General features: G+C 61.6%; 1 protein-coding gene across 1 annotated transcript; it reads left to right on the plus strand.

Moving 5' to 3' along the window:
* Positions 1–6,765: 6,765 nt before the first annotated feature.
* On the plus strand, positions 6,766–12,142 carry LOC309683130 (maestro heat-like repeat-containing protein family member 7; the record flags this gene model as incomplete). Its single annotated transcript, XM_082497332.1, has 14 exons — positions 6,766–6,803; positions 7,214–7,325; positions 7,560–7,649; positions 8,240–8,326; positions 8,791–8,962; positions 9,046–9,137; positions 9,419–9,568; positions 9,756–9,910; positions 10,014–10,155; positions 10,499–10,683; positions 10,768–10,905; positions 11,112–11,226; positions 11,439–11,576; positions 11,738–12,142. 14 exons carry the CDS (start codon positions 6,766–6,768, stop codon positions 11,888–11,890), a joined length of 1,767 nt encoding a protein of 588 aa, XP_082353458.1. The 3' UTR covers positions 11,891–12,142.
* Between the last annotated feature and the right edge of the window lie 6,098 nt (positions 12,143–18,240).

The raw sequence follows: 18,240 nt of genomic DNA on the forward strand, positions 1-18,240 counted from the left end.
CTCAACAGCGAGGACTTGCTGCTGCGCAGGCTGGCGGTCAGAAGCCTCATCGCGCTGTCCGGGAGACCCAAGAAGGTGGGCAGGGGCAGCCAGGCCCAGTGAGGGTGTGCACCTGGGGCTGGGCTGCAGGCGTGGTGCGCGCAGTGGCTTGCTGGGGCTTTGCCAGGATTGGTGAGTGGCAGGAATGGTGGCCCTGGCGGCTGAGACCCCGCTGAACCCGAATTCTGTGGCCAAAGAGCCTCCCTGCAGATTCCACCTGCAAGGCCTGTGCTCCTGGCTCCGGAGAACATGGAGGAGGAGGATCCTTGCCCCGGAAGGAGGCTGGCTGTGCTGCTGGAGCTGTGCGGAGGACATGGAGGAGGATGATCCTTGCCCTGGAAGGAGGCTGGCTGTCCTGCTGGAGCTGTGCACGGGGCTGACCCCGGGGTGCTCTGCACACTTGGCACCACCTGAGCAGCTGGACCTGCCCCCTTGCCCGCTCTCTGCAGCGCTGCCATCGCATGGGGAAGGGGCCGGTGGGCCGTGGCCCATGCCTCCCTGTGCTGGTCAGGAAGCCTGAAGACGCAGGCAAATGCTGTGGCAAGGCAGCGAGAGGAACGCTTTGCATGGCGACCCAGCAAGGAAACGGGCATCCTGCAGGCCAGTAGCAGAGGCTGGAGCGCAGCCGGCCTGCCTGTCTCGCAGCTGTTAATAAAAAGATGGTGGCACTCCACGTGCTGTTCGAGCTCTTCTTCCCTGTACCGCACCGCTCTCTCTGGGCAGTCTGTTCCCCTGCTCTGGCAGCCTCCAAGTAAAGGAGGTTCTCCTCATGTTCAGGTGGAATTTCCTGTGTTCCAGTTTGTGCCTGTTGCCCCTTGTCCCATCGATGGGCACCACTGAAAATAGTGGTACCTCTGCCTTAGCAGTTTCCAGGAGGATCTGCTCCATTGTCTTGCCAAACACAGAGGTGAGACTGACTGGCCTGTAGTTCCCCGCGTCTTCCTTTTTTTCCGTCTTGAAAATAGAGGTTATGTTTCCTCTTCTCCAGTCGGCACGAACCTCACCAGACTGCCACGACTTCACAAATGTGACGCATAGTGGCTTAGCAACTTCATCTGCCAGTTCCCTCAGGACCTGCGGATGTCTCTCATCAGGTCCCATGGACTTGTGCACCTTCCAGTACCTCAGGTGGTCTGGTCTCGTACTTGATCTTCACCTACAGCGGGTAGTTCTTCATTTTCCCAGTCCTCGCCTTTGCCTTCTGCATCATGGGTAGTGGGGCCGCATCCTTTACCAGTGAAGACTGAGGCAAAAAAGTCATTGAGTACCTCAGCTCTGTCTCTGTCCTAGGTGACCAGCTCTTTCGTTTCCGGAGAGGAAATCCCTAGTCTTTCTTTTCTCACTGACATACTTATAGAAGGGTTTGTTTGTTTGTCTCGATGTCCCTGGCCAGATGTAATTCAATCTGGGCTTTACCTTGCCTAACCTGATCCCTGGCTGCTTGAACAATTTCTCTGTATCCCTTCCAGGCTACCCGCTCCTGTTTCCACCCCCTAGGGGCCTCCTTTTTACTTTTGAGCATTTCCAGGAGCTCCTTGTTCATCCACGCAGGCCTCCTGGCTTTTCTGCCTGCCGCCTTCTTTGTAGGGATGCATCACTCCTGAGCTCGAAGGAGGTGATTCTTGAATACTAACCAACTTTCTTGGGCCCTTCTTCCCTCCAACGCTTCATCCCATGGCTCCATACCAAGCAGATTCTTCAAGAGGCCAAAGTCAGCTCTCCTGAAGACCAGGGGGGGCAGCTTGGTTACTGGTTACACTGGCTACAGGCCTCCAACTTGACACTGCTCCGTTAATCACAGCCCTCTGAGTTCTGTCACCCAGCCAGCTCTCCGTCCACATTGCTGTCTCCTCATCTAGCCCACGCTTCCTCAGGTTCCTGATGACGATGTTATGGGAGACCACGTCAAAAGCCCTGCTGAAGTCAAGGTAGATGACATCTACGGCTCTCCCCTCATCTAGCCAACCAGTTATAACCTCATAGAAGGCTATCAGATTGGTCAAGCATGATTTACCCTTGGTAAATCCGTGCTGAACGCTTCCGATAACTTCCTGTTCCTCAACGTGTTTGGAGCGGACATCCAGAACGAGTCGCTCCGTTACCTTCCCAGGGACAGAGGTGAGACTAACCGGCCTGTAGTTCCCTGGGTCCTCCTTCTTGCCTTTTTTGAAGACTGGAATAATGTCAGCCTCCCTGCAGCCCTCTGGCACCTCTCCTGTTCCCCATGACCTTTCAAAGACGATGGAGAGCGGTCTAGCAATAACATCCGCCAGCTCTCTCGGCCCTCACGGGTGCATCCCGTCAGGGCCCATGGACTTATGGATGTCCAGCTTGGCCAAGCGGTCTCTGACCTGGACCTCCTCAACTGAGGGAAAATCTTCCTCTCTCCAGACCTTCCCCCTTGCCTCCAGGGTTTGGGATTGTCCTGGTTCCGGCAAGGATGGGGTTAATTTCCCCAAGGAGCCGGCAGGGGAGGCAAGTATTCCATACCACGTGACCCACGCCCAGCTATAAAAGGAGCTAGCCGGGGCGAGGGAGGCAGTCGCCATTTGGGGGCGGGCTGCGGCGGTGCGGGTGCGGTCGGTGCGCTTCGCGGCGGTACTGTAATCGCGTTCTTCTATTCCTTTACCGGTGTTATTGTTTTTCTTTCTTCTTCCCTTTGTCTGTTCTGTTAAATTATACTATTTCAACCCACGAGTTCTTGCCCTTTTCTGCTGATTTTTCCCCACGGCTGTGGGAGGCGAGCGAGCGGCTGTGTGGTTCTTTGTTGCTGGCTGAGGCCAAACCACCACAGGGATTCATGAGGGACAGCTTTAGCAGTGAAGACCGAAGAAAAGAAGGCATTCGGTCACTCAGCCTTCTCTGGGTCTTCCACCACTCGGGCACCCATCTCCTCCTTCAGTGGGCCTACATTTTCCCTAGTCTTCCTTTTTCTATTGATATACGGAAAGAATCTCTTCTTATTCTCTTTAACTGCAGTGGCCAAGCAGAGTTCTGCTTGAGCTTTGGCCCTTCTCATTTTCCTCCTGCACAGCTTCGCTACGTCTTGGTAATCCTCATAAGTTGCCAACCCCCTTTTCCAGAGAATGTAAGCTTTCCTTTTTTTCCTGAGGTCCAGCCAAAGCTCTCTATTTAGCCAAGCTGGTCTTCTTCCCCGTTGGCTCCTTTTCCAGGACACGGGGATGGCCTTCTCCTGTGCTTTTAAGAGCACCTGCTTGAAGCATGACCAGCCTTCCTGGGCACCTTTGCCCTTCAAAAGTCCTTTTCAAGGACTCTCTCCAGCTTCCCGTGGAAGCTGAGAAAGGAATAGAGGCAGAACAAAGGAATACTCTGCACCGTAGACGGCACGCTGCATATATAGCTTGGGGGACGGCTGGGGGGGGTAATCCGAAATCACTGCTCGCAATGGTGCCAGTTCACCAGGAGGCGAGAGTGACTTCTGTCATTACCCTTCTTCTTATTATTCATATTTTTACTGGCATTTTCCTCTTCTGATACTGTTCTCTTTGACTGTCTTTATCTCAGCCTGTGAGTTTGGGGTTTTTTTTCTCCTTTCCCCTCCTTTTCTCCTTCTTCTCCCTACCCTTCTCGGGAGGTGAGCCATCGGCTGCGTGGTCCTGGTTGCCGGCTGGGGTTAAACCACAACCACCCGCCCTTCCCGTGTGGTGTCTTTAGTCCGTGACAGCCACACACGGAATGACTGAAAATACAGGAGTACAATTAATGAACAGTTTTCGTAATGGCTGACTGGATTCATCAGGACACCAGGAGCTGCTAATTGGCTGACGAAGAACAGAAGAGGAACCCCATTTAGAAAAGACAGCATTTGTCTTGCCTAAAAGGAACGGCTCCATTCTCTCTCCCCGAAACATCCTTCTTTGTTTTTGTTATTCAGGAGGGAATTGAACCTTACTCTCAGAAGTGTAAGGTCCTTCTCTGTACTCAGGAAAGATTTAATCAGTCCAGGAGGACTCCACAGGACAGGCAAGTTACAGAAATAAGATGTTCCACCTATCTTTACCCCCCGCCCCCCCCTTTTTCTTCTTTTGCTTGGGGCCTTAAGCCGAGACGTGTGTACACAGGGAGGTCAAAGGGCCGGCAGGGGAACGGCCGGGTGTAGCCAAAGCGGACCGTCACTCCGGGCCTGCAGACAGCAACCGCCGCCTCCCTCCCCGCTTCCTTCACCTAACGGAAGGGGGACCCCGCGCAGCATCTCGGGAGGCGTCGTCCCTCCGGGGCGGCAGGCCGGGCGGCCATCTTGTGCGTGGCGGCAGGCCCGGCGGCGCGGGTCCCACACGCCGTAGGAGGCGGCGGGCTTCCCGGCGGGAGCCGGAGCTGTTGCCCATCCTCTGCCAGGACCGGGGGCGTCGGCAGCGGCATGGCAGCGCAGACCCTCCCGCCACGGCGGCACCCGCAACGCCAGCTCCGTCTCGACCTCCCTCCCGTCATGCACCGCGCGTCCCCGCCTGTTCCGGTCAGGCGCTGCGCGGTGATTGGCCCCTCGGGCGTCCTGCCCGGAAGCGGGCGCTGCGGCAGGAGATTTGAACGGCAACGGCTGCGCCGGGAGGCAGTTGCCGGGCCGGTGAGTTCACCCTCCGGTCCCCGCTCCCCCGTAGCCGGTCAGCGGCGGAGGCCGGGTGGCCGCCGGCCGCTCCCCTGGCGGTGGGGCCCTGGGAAGGCTGGGGGCGCTGGGCCCTCAGATGTTCGGGAGCTTCTTGCTCCAGCTGGAGAGGAGAAACTTCCTCCTCACAGTGTTGACGAACATGGCGGACCCCAGGGTCTCTGACACCCAGCTGGTTGCCAACATGCTAGAGATGGTCTTGAGAGAGTCGTGCTCGGAGCTGATCAAGGTGGGCAGTGTGCAGCCTGAAGGCGGTCGTACGCCTCCTGCAGACAAGGGCCAAGCAGGACATTGGCACCTGACGGTCTTCACCGAGGTGGGCCTGGTGGCAAGCATTGCCTGGTGGCAGCTGGGCTGCCTGCATGAGGCAGAGGGCCAGCGGCGATGGCCCTCCGTCCACGCACCCTGCTGCCTCCCGACAGGGCTGTCACCGGCCCTGGTGCCTTGCCCCGAGCCATCCCCGAGCCTGGTAAGGACGGCCCTGAAGCCTGCAGAAGCCCACAGCGGAGGACAGCAGCCTCTCGGTCTCCTCCCTGGCGGCTGAGACCCCGCTGAACCTAAAGGCTGCGGCCAAAAAGCCTCCCTCCAGATTCCACCTGCAATCCCTGTGCTCCTGGCTCCGGAGGACATGGAGGAGGAGGATCCTTGCCCCGGAAGGAGGCTGGCTGTGCTGCTGGAGCTGTGCGCGGAGCTGACCCCAGGGTGCTCTGCACACTTGGTACCACCTGAGCAGGTGGGCACGTGGCTCCCGTGGCTGTGCTGGTCAGGAAGCCTGAAGACGCAGGCAAATGCTGTGGCAAGGCAGCGAGAGGAACGCTTTGGATGGCGACCCAGCAAGGAAACGGGCATCCTGCAGGCCGGAAGTAGAGGCCGGAGCGCAGCCGGCCTGCTTGTGTCTTGTGGCTGTTAATAAAAAGGCGGTGGCACTCCACGTGCTGTTTGAGCTCTTATTCCCTGTACCGCACTGCCCTGCTGCCCCCCAGACACCCATGCGGCCCGACTCTGCCAGGCCCCCCCGCGCCCCTGCGGAGAGCCACCCCCAGACAGCTGGAGGGGCCGCATCGGGTCCCGCTTGCGCCCGCGGGGAGCCCTGCTGTCCTGCAGCCCCCACGAGGGCCCCGGGAGGACCCACATGTGGCCCCGCCCGTGGCCCCGGGGCGCCTGGTTGCTCCCTGGACAGCTGGAGGGGCTCTGCTGGGCCCCGCGGGGAGCCCAGGGGAGCCATGCCGCTCCCCAGGCCCCTCAGCGCCTTCTGTGGGGCCAGCAGGGCAGCAGGCTCAGGGCTGGTGAGAGGACCCTTCTCTTCCCTCTCCCTCCTGCCCACACCTACAGCTCTCCCCGCTCTTGTTCTTCATCAGGTGGAGCTGCTTCTGCCTCCGGCTGCCAGCTGGAGGACAAGGAGAAGGAAGCCCACGAGTTCCTCTTGGCCTTCCTCAAAGGCACCAACAAGGTACCTGCAGATGTTGTCAGCCAGGCTCTGCCTGCAGCCCCCAGCTGGGTGCTGGCGTGCCTGCTGCCTGTGCGCGGGCTTCTGGGGGGCTGCTGGCTGTGCAGGGCTGCTCCCCTGCCGGCCCCCTGAGCCGTCACCATGGCCCCTCCAGCCCCTGCTGCTGCCGCCGGCCGTGCCTGTGGCCCTCACCCTCCCTCTCTGTCTCTCTTCTCCCTGGCTGTCAGGAAGAGACCTTGAAGCTGAGGTTTCTGGCCTCCATCTGCACGCTCTGCAGAGCCCGGGTGAAGGGCAGCTACCTGCTCGATTTGCCATCAGCGTGCGAGCTGGTGGGGACAGTGGAGGTGAGGGGACCCCCGTGGGGCTGAGGGAGGGGGGCAGAGCTGGCCGAGCCCTGGGACAGCGGTAAGGACAGCACTGGGGCCTCCGGGCACAGGGGGGGGTGAGATGGGCCTCCCTGGGAACAGCCCTGCCAGCCCCGGGGCCAGTGCCGAGCAAGGGGCTGCTGCGGGTGCCAGTGCTGGCCTGGGGGCAGCGGGGTGCTGCCCACCCTGCGCACTGGGGCCGGGCACTGGCAGCTCCGCTGCCCCATCCTGGCCGAGCTCTCCCTCTCCAGGTCCTATGGCAGAGGGAGTCCCCTCACAGCATGGAAGCCGTCATGTGGCAGCAAGACCTGCTTGCCATCGCCGCAATGAGGTACTTGCCCCAGACCCTGGCCGGGCCAGGGCCCCCCCACTGCGTGGCCCCGATGGAACATACCATCCTGGCAGGAACCTGATGGCACTGGCTTTGGGCCTCTGCTCTCCCTCACGCTCGGCCCATCAGTGGGTCAGGTGGGAAGGTGCAGGTTGCACCAGGGCTCCTCCATGCCTCGTGGCCTTTCCCCTGAAGGGAGAGGCAGGAGATGCAAAGGGGTTGGGGCTCCACCGGCCAGGACTGCCCTCTGTCCCTGGCTCAGCAGCACGGGGGAGGGAGGAGATGCCTCCGGGCATCCCTTCCCCACCTCGTTAGGGGTACCACCCTGGGGGGTGCTGGCCCCAATGCCTGCGGCCACCTTCCCAGGCGGGGAAGCTCTGGCATCCCACCCGCACCTTGTCTGCTTGCAGCGAAGAGAGGGAATGTCTGCTGCAGAAGCACCTCTGCCCCTGCATCCGCAGCATCTTCTGTATTGATGCAGTACAGAAGAGGGACCCCCAGTGTGCGCCACTCGATGCTCAGGTAAGTGTGGGGTGAGCTACGGAGAGCCTGCCAGGCAGTCCCTGCGCACGCTTTGCTAGTTGGCCTCGGCTGCTGGAAGGCGACAGCAGAAGGAGGAAGACCAGGGAGAGCCTGAGGCCTCTCCCGGGCGCCAGAGGGCAGCTCAAGCCTGCCTCAGGTGGAAGGTGTTCAAGCCAGGTTCCTGCAAGGAAGAAGGTGCAGGGCAAGCGTGCCACCTGCCCTGTTCCCCTACAGATCCTGAAAACTGTGGACAGCGTGCTGGAAGTGCTGGTGCGTGGTGCGTCGCCGAGCTCCAGCATGTTGACAGTGGAGATGATCCTGCAGGTCAGGCGTTTGCCGAGAGCGGGACTCATGGGGTCTCTTCCTTGCCCTCCCCTAAAGAGGCACAACCTGCCCGGAACCGAAGCAGTGGAAGGAGTCAGAGTGTCCTTCCCAGGACCCCTGCTCTGGCAGCTGGTACTGCTGAGCCGCCGCACTCGCCGCCCGCCCCGTGCACGCGCTCCTCCCCGAGATGGCAGCAGGGCAGAGATCTGCTGGGACGTGGCCATGGTGCCAGGGGAGTGCAGCCCTGAAGCTGCAGGGGCAGAGGTGCTGGCACCTCCCTGGAGCAGGCCCCCCTAGAGGTTGCTGTCTCCTGCAGAGGGGACATGCGGCCGTTTGTGGAGGAGCGCGTGGAAAGGGGCAGAGGTAGCTGAGGGGGTGGGATCCGGCTAGCTCCCTGGCTGCAGCTGGTTGCCAGCCGTTGGCAACGGTCCCCCAGGTCGCGAGGCGGCTGGACCCTGTTCCAGGCTTCCTCCTGTCCGAGGGAAGCCTTGGCAGCACGCTGCGTAAGCCCTGCCAGGCGCTTGGCAGAGCCACTGCTCCGGGCGCCGCCGTCGGTTCCCAAGGCAGACCAGCAGCTTTTGCCTTCTCAGGTCCTGCTGCCCTTCACGACATCCAAGAAGGTGTCTAGGCGCCGGAGGGCTGTGGGGAGGATTGTCACCCTGAGCCGGTTCCTGCAGGTGAGGGGCTTGCAGTGCAGGCGACCTCTCGGCACCCCTCGCCCCTTCCTGCTGCCCCTGCCTAGCCGGTAGCTCTGGGCTCCCTGCGAGGCAAGCCTGGGCGTAGGACAGGGGATTTGGCAGGGCTCAGCCCTGCGCCAGCATCTCACCCCCTCTCTCTGGGAGCTGCTCCCTCCTGTGCTTTCCTTCTCGGGAGCTGGCTCCATCTCAGGGCACGGGAGCATATTGCAGGCCCACCCCTGGCAGCCCTCCCTGCCTCCGTCCCCTGGGCTGCTGCCCAGCGCGCTCCTTGTGCTGAGGCGGCTGCCGCAGGCTGGGTCTCCACGGGGTGCTGCGCAGAGGGCAGAGCCCTCATGAGCTCCGGCTCGCGCGGCACTCGGCTCGGGGCCCGCTCTCAGAGGTTAGGGCTTTCATCCCCTCGGCCGCAGCTCAGCCCTGCTCCTGCTCCGTCCTCTCTCCCACAGGCCTCTCCCTCCACAGAATGCAGCCCCTTCCTCTTCCACAAGAAACCCCTGCATTTCCTGGGGCATGTGATGGGGCTCCTCACCCTGTCCTGCTCCGAGGAGGACGAGGAGATCAGCCAGGGGGCTTTGGAGGCGCTGCGTGCCTTCCACGGGTTCCTTCTGGTGCGACAAGGTAAGGGTGGCTGGGGCTCTCGCCTGCTGTCCCCAGCCCTCTGTTGCTCCTGCCACTCACGGTGTGTTTCCCCTCCTGCCCAGCCTGCCAAGCAGCACTCGAGGACCCAGTGCTATGTGTGGAGTGGGAAAGCAGCGGCACCTTCTGGTCCAAGGAGGACCTTGGCAAGGAGCTGGTAACGAGCTCCTCTCTCGCTGGGGGTCTTGGCCGTGGGGCCGGCAGGAGGCTGGGATGGAGCAGTGCTCCAGCCACCGCGGGGGATGACACGGCCCCCCACCGACCAGCCTGCGCAGACCCACCGCCTCTCCGCAGGGAGTAGGCCAAGGCTCTAACCCAGCCTCAGCGCAGCAGCTCCAGCCGTCCTGGCCACCGGCGAGCCCTGGTTGCCGGCAGAGCCCACGCTCCCCGCCAGCAGGGCACTCGGAGCGACACCTCTTCCCTCCCTTTCTCCCTCAGATGTTCGGGAGCTTCTTGCTCCAGCTGGAGAGGAGAAACTTCCTCCTCACAGTGTTGACGAACATGGCGGACCCCAGGGTCTCTGACACCCAGCTGGTTGCCAACATGCTAGAGATGGTCTTGAGAGAGTCGTGCTCGGAGCTGATCAAGGTGGGCAGTGTGCAGCCGGATTGCTCTGTGTGCGCGCCCTCTGGGCACCGTTCCCCCCTACCCCTAGTCCAGGGCTTGGCAGCGCCTGACGGGCGGCCTTTGAGGCCAGCAAGGAGTGACGGGAGGGGAGCAGTCCTTGGTGGCAGCTGGGGCCACGGCCTGCGCTCCAGCCCGCTGCCTGCGCCAGGTGGAGGAGCTCGTGAAGACCATCCATAGGCAGCTGGCCTGTGTCAGGCGGAAGCCGCTCCGGGACATCCTAAGGAGGACCCTTCTCCAAGTGGCCCACCTGAAGCCTCAGCAAGTGGTTGCTGCCCTGCTGCAGGCTTCCCCGCTCTGTGACAAGTAGGTGGCCCGTCAGCCTCGGGGGCAGCTTGGGAGCTGCCCAGGAAGAAGGGGTACCCACTGGCCGCGGTGGCCCCGCTGACAGTGTGCTCTGGCTCTGCAGTGCCGCCAGGGCCATGTGGAACCCGTTGGCCTGCGAGCCCAGCCTCGTGTGGGCCGTGCTGAAGGCACTGCTGTGCATCAATTGCCAGCACAGCCAGCTGCATGGTATCGAGGCAGCCAGCGGCTGCTGCAGTTTCCCGGCCGTGAGTGTCTGGGCGAGGCCTGCTCCGTCCCACCCGGGGCTGCGTGCCACCTCCAGCCCCTCCTGCCCTCTCCACCTGCCCCCAGCGAAGGCCCTCCCCGGGGTGCCTGGCCCAGGGGCCTCAGCCACAGCCAGGCAGGGCAGCGCATGCTGCTCGGCCCCGCGGCGCACAGGCAGGCAGCCTGCCCCTGCCCTGCTGCCCTCGGCGGCCCTGCTCCCTCCCCACTGCCTCCTGCCGGCCCGGCAGCGGGCAAGCCTGTGGCAGGGCGGCGGCTGCTGGCAGGAGCAGGCTGTGCCACGGGGACATGCCTGCAGCGAGAGCTGTCCCCGGGTCTCCTCTGCAGGTAGCCAGTGCCACGCACGAGGTCCTCCTGGAGCCCTCCAGCCGACGCGTCGTGCTTTTGCGTCTTGACGAGCTCTGCGCGGCAGCGCTAGTGCAGATCTCCTGCAGCCTGGAGGGCTCACAGAAGGGCTGCCGCCTCCCTGGCATTAGGAGCAGGAAGAAGGCCAAGCATCCTTCGGTGCTCAGGTGCTCCTGCCCCTCCTCTCCCTGCTCTCGCCCCGGGCCCCGGGCTGGGGCCCCACGTGTGACTGCGCTTTGCTCTGCCTGCAGGACTGCAGTCAGCACCATGCAAGCTCTCTTCCAGTGCCTGGGCGGTGCCTCCCTGGTTGAAGACATGGGGAGGCACGGTGCCTGGGACATGCTGCAGAGCGTCAAGACCTACCACAGCGGTGTCACCGTGCTGACTAGGTGAGAGCCCTGGCAGCCGTCCTTGCCTCCCCCTGGCACGATGCCCTTCCTCGAGGGCGGCGGGGCGCGAGCAGCCAACGCAAGGCGCACACGCAGCCCTGCTCCGCGTGGCCGGGCCTGCGGGGGAATGGCTGGGGCTGGCAGCGCAGTCCCAGAGGGGTTGGCCTGCCCAGCCCTGTGCCACAAAGCCTTCCGCCCCCGGACAGGGTGCTGCAGCGTGAAGCCCCGGACAGCTGCACCTCCGTGCTTGACCAGGCGGTCGTACGCCTCCTGCAGACTCGGGCCAACCAGGACATTGGCGCCATGACGGTCTTCACCGAGGTGGGCCTGGTGGCAAGCATTGCCACTTTGAGTGTGCGCTGGGGGCAGCTGGGCTGCCTGCATGAGGCAGAGGGCCGGCGGCGATGGCCCTCCGTCCGCGCACCCTGCTGCCTCCCGACAGGGCTGTCACCGGCCCTGGTGCCTTGCCCCGAGCCGTCCGGGAGCTCTGCTGGCTGTGCCGGGCTCTCACTCTCCTGCCCATTGCGTTTCAGCTCCTGGATTACATCGACCTGGAGTGTTACGACGCTCAGGTCCTGGAGGTCGTCTCGTCCTGCCTCAACAGCGAGGACTTGCTGCTGCGCAGGCTGGCGGTCAGAAGCCTCATCACGCTGTCCGGGAGACCCAAGAAGGTGGGCAGGGGCAGCCAGGCCCAGTGAGGGTGTGCACCTGGGGCTGGGCTGCAGGCGTGGTGCGCGCAGTGGCTTGCTGGGGCTTTGCCAGGATTGGTGAGTGGCAGGAATGGTGGCCCTGGCGGCTGAGACCCCGCTGAACCCGAATTCTGTGGCCAAAGAGCCTCCCTGCAGATTCCACCTGCAAGGCCTGTGCTCCTGGCTCCGGAGAACATGGAGGAGGAGGATCCTTGCCCCGGAAGGAGGCTGGCTGTGCTGCTGGAGCTGTGCACGGGGCTGACCCCAGGGTGCTCTGCACACTTGGCACCACCTGAGCAGCTGGACCTGCCCCCTTGCCCGCTCTCTGCAGCGCTGCCCTCGCATGGGGAAGGGGCCGGTGGGCCGTGGCCCGTGCCTCCCGTGGCTGTGCTGGTCAGGAAGCCTGAAGACGCAGGCAAATGCTGTGGCAAGGCAGCGAGAGGAACGCTTTGGATGGCGACCCAGCAAGGAAACGGGCATCCTGCAGGCCGGAAGCAGAGGCTGGAGCGCAGCCGGCCTGCCTGTCTCGCAGCCGTTAATAAAAAGATGGTGGCACTCCACGTGCTGTTCGAGCTCTTCTTCCCCGTACCGCACCGCTCTCTCTGGGCAGTCTGTTCCCCTGCTCTGGCAGCCTCCAAGTAAAGGAGGTTCTCCTCGTGTTCAGATGGAATTTCCTGTGTTCCAGTTTGTGCCTGTTGCCCCTTGTCCCGTCGATGGGCACCACTGAAAAGAGTGGTACCTCTGCCTTAGCAGAGTTTCCAGGAGGATCTGCTCCATTGTCTTGCCAAACACAGAGGTGAGACTGACTGGCCTGTAGTTCCCCGCGTCTTCCTTTTTTTCCGTCTTGAAAATAGAGGTTATGTTTCCTCTTCTCCAGTCGGCACGAACCTCACCAGACTGCCACGACTTCACAAATGTGACGCATAGTGGCTTAGCAACTTCATCTGCCAGTTCCCTCAGGACCTGCAGATGTCTCTCATCAGGTCCCATGGACTTGTGCACCTTCAAGTTCCTCAGGTGGTCTCGTACTTGATCTTCACCTACAGCGGGTAGTTCTTCATTTTCCCAGTCCTCGCCTTTGCCTTCTGCATCATGGGTAGTGGGGCCGCATCCTTTACCAGTGAAGACTGAGGCAAAAAAGTCATTGAGTACCTCAGCTCTGTCTCTGTCCTAGGTGACCAGCTCTTTCGTTTCCGGAGAGGAAATGCCTAGTCTTTCTTTTCTCACTGACATACTTATAGAAGGGTTTGTTTGTTTGTCTCGATGTCCCTGGCCAGATGTAATTCAATCTGGGCTTTACCTTGCCTAACCTGATCCCTGGCTGCTTGAACAATTTCTCTGTATCCCTTCCAGGCTACCCGCTCCTGTTTCCACCCCCTAGGGGCCTCCTTTTTACTTTTGAGCATTTCCAGGAGCTCCTTGTTCATCCACGCAGGCCTCCTGGCTTTTCTGCCTGCCGCCTTCTTTGTAGGGATGCATCACTCCTGAGCTCGAAGGAGGTGATTCTTGAATACTAACCAACTTTCTTGGGCCCTTCTTCCCTCCAACGCTTCATCCCATGGCTCCATACCAAGCAGATTCTTCAAGAGGCCAAAGTCAGCTCTCCTGAAGACCAGGGGGGGCAGCTTGGTTACTGGTTACACTGGCTACAGGCCTCCAACTTGACACTGCTCCGTTAATCACAGCCCTCTGAGTTCTGTCACCCAGCCAGCTCTCCGTCCACATTGCTGTCTCCTCATCTAGCCCACGCTTCCTCAGGTTCCTGATGACGATGTTATGGGAGACCACGTCAAAAGCCCTGCTGAAGTCAAGGTAGATGACATCTACGGCTCTCCCCTCATCTAGCCAACCAGTTATAACCTCATAGAAGGCTATCAGATTGGTCAAGCATGATTTACCCTTGGTAAATCCGTGCTGAACGCTTCCGATAACTTCCTGTTCCTCAACGTGTTTGGAGCGGACATCCAGAACGAGTCGCTCCGTTACCTTCCCAGGGACAGAGGTGAGACTAACCGGCCTGTAGTTCCCTGGGTCCTCCTTCTTGCCTTTTTTGAAGACTGGAATAATGTCAGCCTCCCTGCAGCCCTCTGGCACCTCTCCTGTTCCCCATGACCTTTCAAAGACGATGGAGAGCGGTCTAGCAATAACATCCGCCAGCTCTCTCGGCCCTCACGGGTGCATCCCGTCAGGGCCCATGGACTTATGGATGTCCAGCTTGGCCAAGCGGTCTCTGACCTGGACCTCCTCAACTGAGGGAAAATCTTCCTCTCTCCAGACCTTCCCCCTTGCCTCCAGGGTTTGGGATTGTCCTGGTTCCGGCAAGGATGGGGTTAATTTCCCCAAGGAGCCGGCAGGGGAGGCAAGTATTCCATACCACGTGACCCACGCCCAGCTATAAAAGGAGCTAGCCGGGGCGAGGGAGGCAGTCGCCATTTGGGGGCGGGCTGCGGCGGTGCGGGTGCGGTCGGTGCGCTTCGCGGCGGTACTGTAATCGCGTTCTTCTATTCCTTTACCGGTGTTATTGTTTTTCTTTCTTCTTCCCTTTGTCTGTTCTGTTAAATTATACTATTTCAACCCACGAGTTCTTGCCCTTTTCTGCTGATTTTTCCCCACGGCTGTGGGAGGCGAGCGAGCGGCTGTGTGGTTCTTTGTTGCTGGCTGAGGCCAAACCACCACAGGGATTCATGAGGGACAGCTTTAGCAGTGAAGACCGAAGAAAAGAAGGCATTCGGTCACTCAGCCTTCTCTGGGTCTTCCACCACTCGGGCACCCATCTCCTCCTTCAGTGGGCCTACATTTTCCCTAGTCTTCCTTTTTCTATTGATATACGGAAAGAATCTCTTCTTATTCTCTTTAACTGCAGTGGCCAAGCAGAGTTCTGCTTGAGCTTTGGCCCTTCTCATTTTCCTCCTGCACAGCTTCGCTACGTCTTGGTAATCCTCATAAGTTGCCAACCCCCTTTTCCAGAGAATGTAAGCTTTCCTTTTTTTCCTGAGGTCCAGCCAAAGCTCTCCATTTAGCCAAGCTGGTCTTCTTCCCCGTTGGCTCCTTTTCCAGGACACGGGGATGGCCTTCTCCTGTGCTTTTAAGAGCACCTGCTTGAAGCATGACCAGCCTTCCTGGGCACCTTTGCCCTTCAAAAGTCCTTTTCAAGGACTCTCTCCAGCTTCCCGTGGAAGCTGAGAAAGGAATAGAGGCAGAACAAAGGAATACTCTGCACCGTAGACGGCACGCTGCATATATAGCTTGGGGGACGGCTGGGGGGGGTAATCCGAAATCACTGCTCGCAATGGTGCCAGTTCACCAGGAGGCGAGAGTGACTTCTGTCATTACCCTTCTTCTTATTATTCATATTTTTACTGGCATTTTCCTCTTCTGATACTGTTCTCTTTGACTGTCTTTATCTCAGCCTGTGAGTTTGGGGGTTTTTTTCTCCTTTCCCCTCCTTTTCTCCTTCTTCTCCCTACCCTTCTCGGGAGGTGAGCCATCGGCTGCGTGGTCCTGGTTGCCGGCTGGGGTTAAACCACAACCACCCGCCCTTCCCGTGTGGTGTCTTTAGTCCGTGACAGCCACACACGGAATGACTGAAAATACAGGAGTACAATTAATGAACAGTTTTCGTAATGGCTGACTGGATTCATCAGGACACCAGGAGCTGCTAATTGGCTGACGAAGAACAGAAGAGGAACCCCATTTAGAAAAGACAGCATTTGTCTTGCCTAAAAGGAACGGCTCCATTCTCTCTCCCCGAAACATCCTTCTTTGTTTTTGTTATTCAGGAGGGAATTGAACCTTACTCTCAGAAGTGTAAGGTCCTTCTCTGTACTCAGGAAAGATTTAATCAGTCCAGGAGGACTCCACAGGACAGGCAAGTTACAGAAATAAGATGTTCCACCTATCTTTACCCCCCGCCCCCCCCTTTTTCTTCTTTTGCTTGGGGCCTTAAGCCGAGACGTGTGTACACAGGGAGGTCAAAGGGCCGGCAGGGGAACGGCCGGGTGTAGCCAAAGCGGACCGTCACTCCGGGCCTGCAGACAGCAACCGCCGCCTCCCTCCCCGCTTCCTTCACCTAACGGAAGGGGGACCCCGCGCAGCATCTCGGGAGGCGTCGTCCCTCCGGGGCGGCAGGCCGGGCGGCCATCTTGTGCGTGGCGGCAGGCCCGGCGGCGCGGGTCCCACACGCCGTAGGAGGCGGCGGGCTTCCCGGCGGGAGCCGGAGCTGTTGCCCATCCTCTGCCAGGACCGGGGGCGTCGGCAGCGGCATGGCAGCGCAAACCCTCCCGCCACGGCGGCACCCGCAACGCCAGCTCCGTCTCGACCTCCCTCCCGTCATGCACCGCGCGTCCCCGCCTGTTCCGGTCAGGCGCTGCGCGGTGATTGGCCCCTCGGGCGTCCTGCCCGGAAGCGGGCGCTGCGGCAGGAGATTTGAACGGCAACGGCTGCGCCGGGAGGCAGTTGCCGGGCCGGTGAGTTCACCCTCCGGTCCCCGCTCCCCCGTAGCCGGTCAGCGGCGGAGGCCGGGTGGCCGCCGGCCGCTCCCCTGGCGGTGGGGCCCTGGGAAGGCTGGGGGCGCTGGGCCCTCAGATGTTCGGGAGCTTCTTGCTCCAGCTGGAGAGGAGAAACTTCCTCCTCACAGTGTTGACGAACATGGCGGACCCCAGGGTCTCTGACACCCAGCTGGTTGCCAACATGCTAGAGATAGTCTTGAGAGAGTCGTGCTCGGAGCTGATCAAGGTGGGCAGTGTGCAGCCTGAAGGCGGTCGTACGCCTCCTGCAGACAAGGGCCAAGCAGGACATTGGCACCTGACGGTCTTCACCGAGGTGGGCCTGGTGGCAAGCATTGCCTGGTGGCAGCTGGGCTGCCTGCATGAGGCAGAGGGCCAGCGGCGATGGCCCTCCGTCCGCGCACCCTGCTGCCTCCCGACAGGGCTGTCACCGGCCCTGGTGCCTTGCCCCGAGCCATCCCCGAGCCTGGTAAGGACGGCCCTGAAGCCTGCAGAAGCCCACGGCGGAGGACAGCAGCCTCTCAGTCTCTTCCCTGGCGGCTGAGACCCCGCTGAACCTAAAGGCTGCGGCCAAAAAGCCTCCCTCCAGATTCCACCTGCAATCCCTGTGCTCCTGGCTCCGGAGGACATGGAGGAGGAGGATCCTTGCCCCGGAAGGAGGCTGGCTGTGCTGCTGGAGCTGTGCGCGGAGCTGACCCCAGGGTGCTCTGCACACTTGGTAGCACCTGAGCAGGTGGGCCGTGGCCCGTGCCTCCCGTGGCTGTGCTGGTCAGGAAGCCTGAAGACGCAGGCAAATGCTGTGGCAAGGCAGCGAGAGGAACGCTTTGGATGGCGACCCAGCAAGGAAACGGGCATCCTGCAGGCCGGAAGTAGAGGCCGGAGCGCAGCCGGCCTGCTTGTGTCTTGTGGCTGTTAATAAAAAGGCGGTGGCACTCCACGTGCTGTTTGAGCTCTTATTCCCTGTACCGCACTGCCCTGCTGCCCCCCAGACACCCATGCGGCCCGACTCTGCCAGGCCCCCCCGCGCCCCTGCGGAGAGCCACCCCCAGACAGCTGGAGGGGCCGCATCGGGTCCCGCTTGCGCCCGCGGGGAGCCCTGCTGTCCTGCAGCCCCCACGAGGGCCCCGGGAGGACCCACATGTGGCCCCGCCCGTGGCCCCGGGGCGCCTGGTTGCTCCCTGGACAGCTGGAGGGGCTCTGCTGGGCCCCGCGGGGAGCCCAGGGGAGCCATGCCGCTCCCCAGGCCCCTCAGCGCCTTCTGTGGGGCCAGCAGGGCAGCAGGCTCAGGGCTGGTGAGAGGACCCTTCTCTTCCCTCTCCCTCCTGCCCACACCTACAGCTCTCCCCGCTCTTGTTCTTCATCAGGTGGAGCTGCTTCTGCCTCCGGCTGCCAGCTGGAGGACAAGGAGAAGGAAGCCCACGAGTTCCTCTTGGCCTTCCTCAAAGGCACCAACAAGGTACCTGCAGATGTTGTCAGCCAGGCTCTGCCTGCAGCCCCCAGCTGGGTGCTGGCGTGCCTGCTGCCTGTGCGCGGGCTTCTGGGGGGCTGCTGGCTGTGCAGGGCTGCTCCCCTGCCGGCCCCCTGAGCCGTCACCATGGCCCCTCCAGCCCCTGCTGCTGCCGCCGGCCGTGCCTGTGGCCCTCACCCTCCCTCTCTGTCTCTCTTCTCCCTGGCTGTCAGGAAGAGACCTTGAAGCTGAGGTTTCTGGCCTCCATCTGCACGCTCTGCAGAGCCCGGGTGAAGGGCAGCTACCTGCTCGATTTGCCATCAGCGTGCGAGCTGGTGGGGACAGTGGAGGTGAGGGGACCCCCGTGGGGCTGAGGGAGGGGGGCAGAGCTGGCCGAGCCCTGGGACAGCGGTAAGGACAGCACTGGGGCCTCCGGGCACAGGGGGGGGTGAGATGGGCCTCCCTGGGAACAGCCCTGCCAGCCCCGGGGCCAGTGCCGAGCGAGGGGCTGCTGCGGGTGCCAGTGCTGGCCTGGGGGCAGCGGGGTGCTGCCCACCCTGCGCACTGGGGCCGGGCACTGGCAGCTCCGCTGCCCCATCCTGGCCGAGCTCTCCCTCTCCAGGTCCTATGGCAGAGGGAGTCCCCTCACAGCATGGAAGCCGTCATGTGGCAGCAAGACCTGCTTGCCATCGCC

This window comes from Vanellus vanellus (genome assembly GCF_965231255.1).
Source record: "Vanellus vanellus genome assembly, chromosome: Z".
Classification (NCBI taxonomy): domain Eukaryota; kingdom Metazoa; phylum Chordata; class Aves; order Charadriiformes; family Charadriidae; genus Vanellus; species Vanellus vanellus.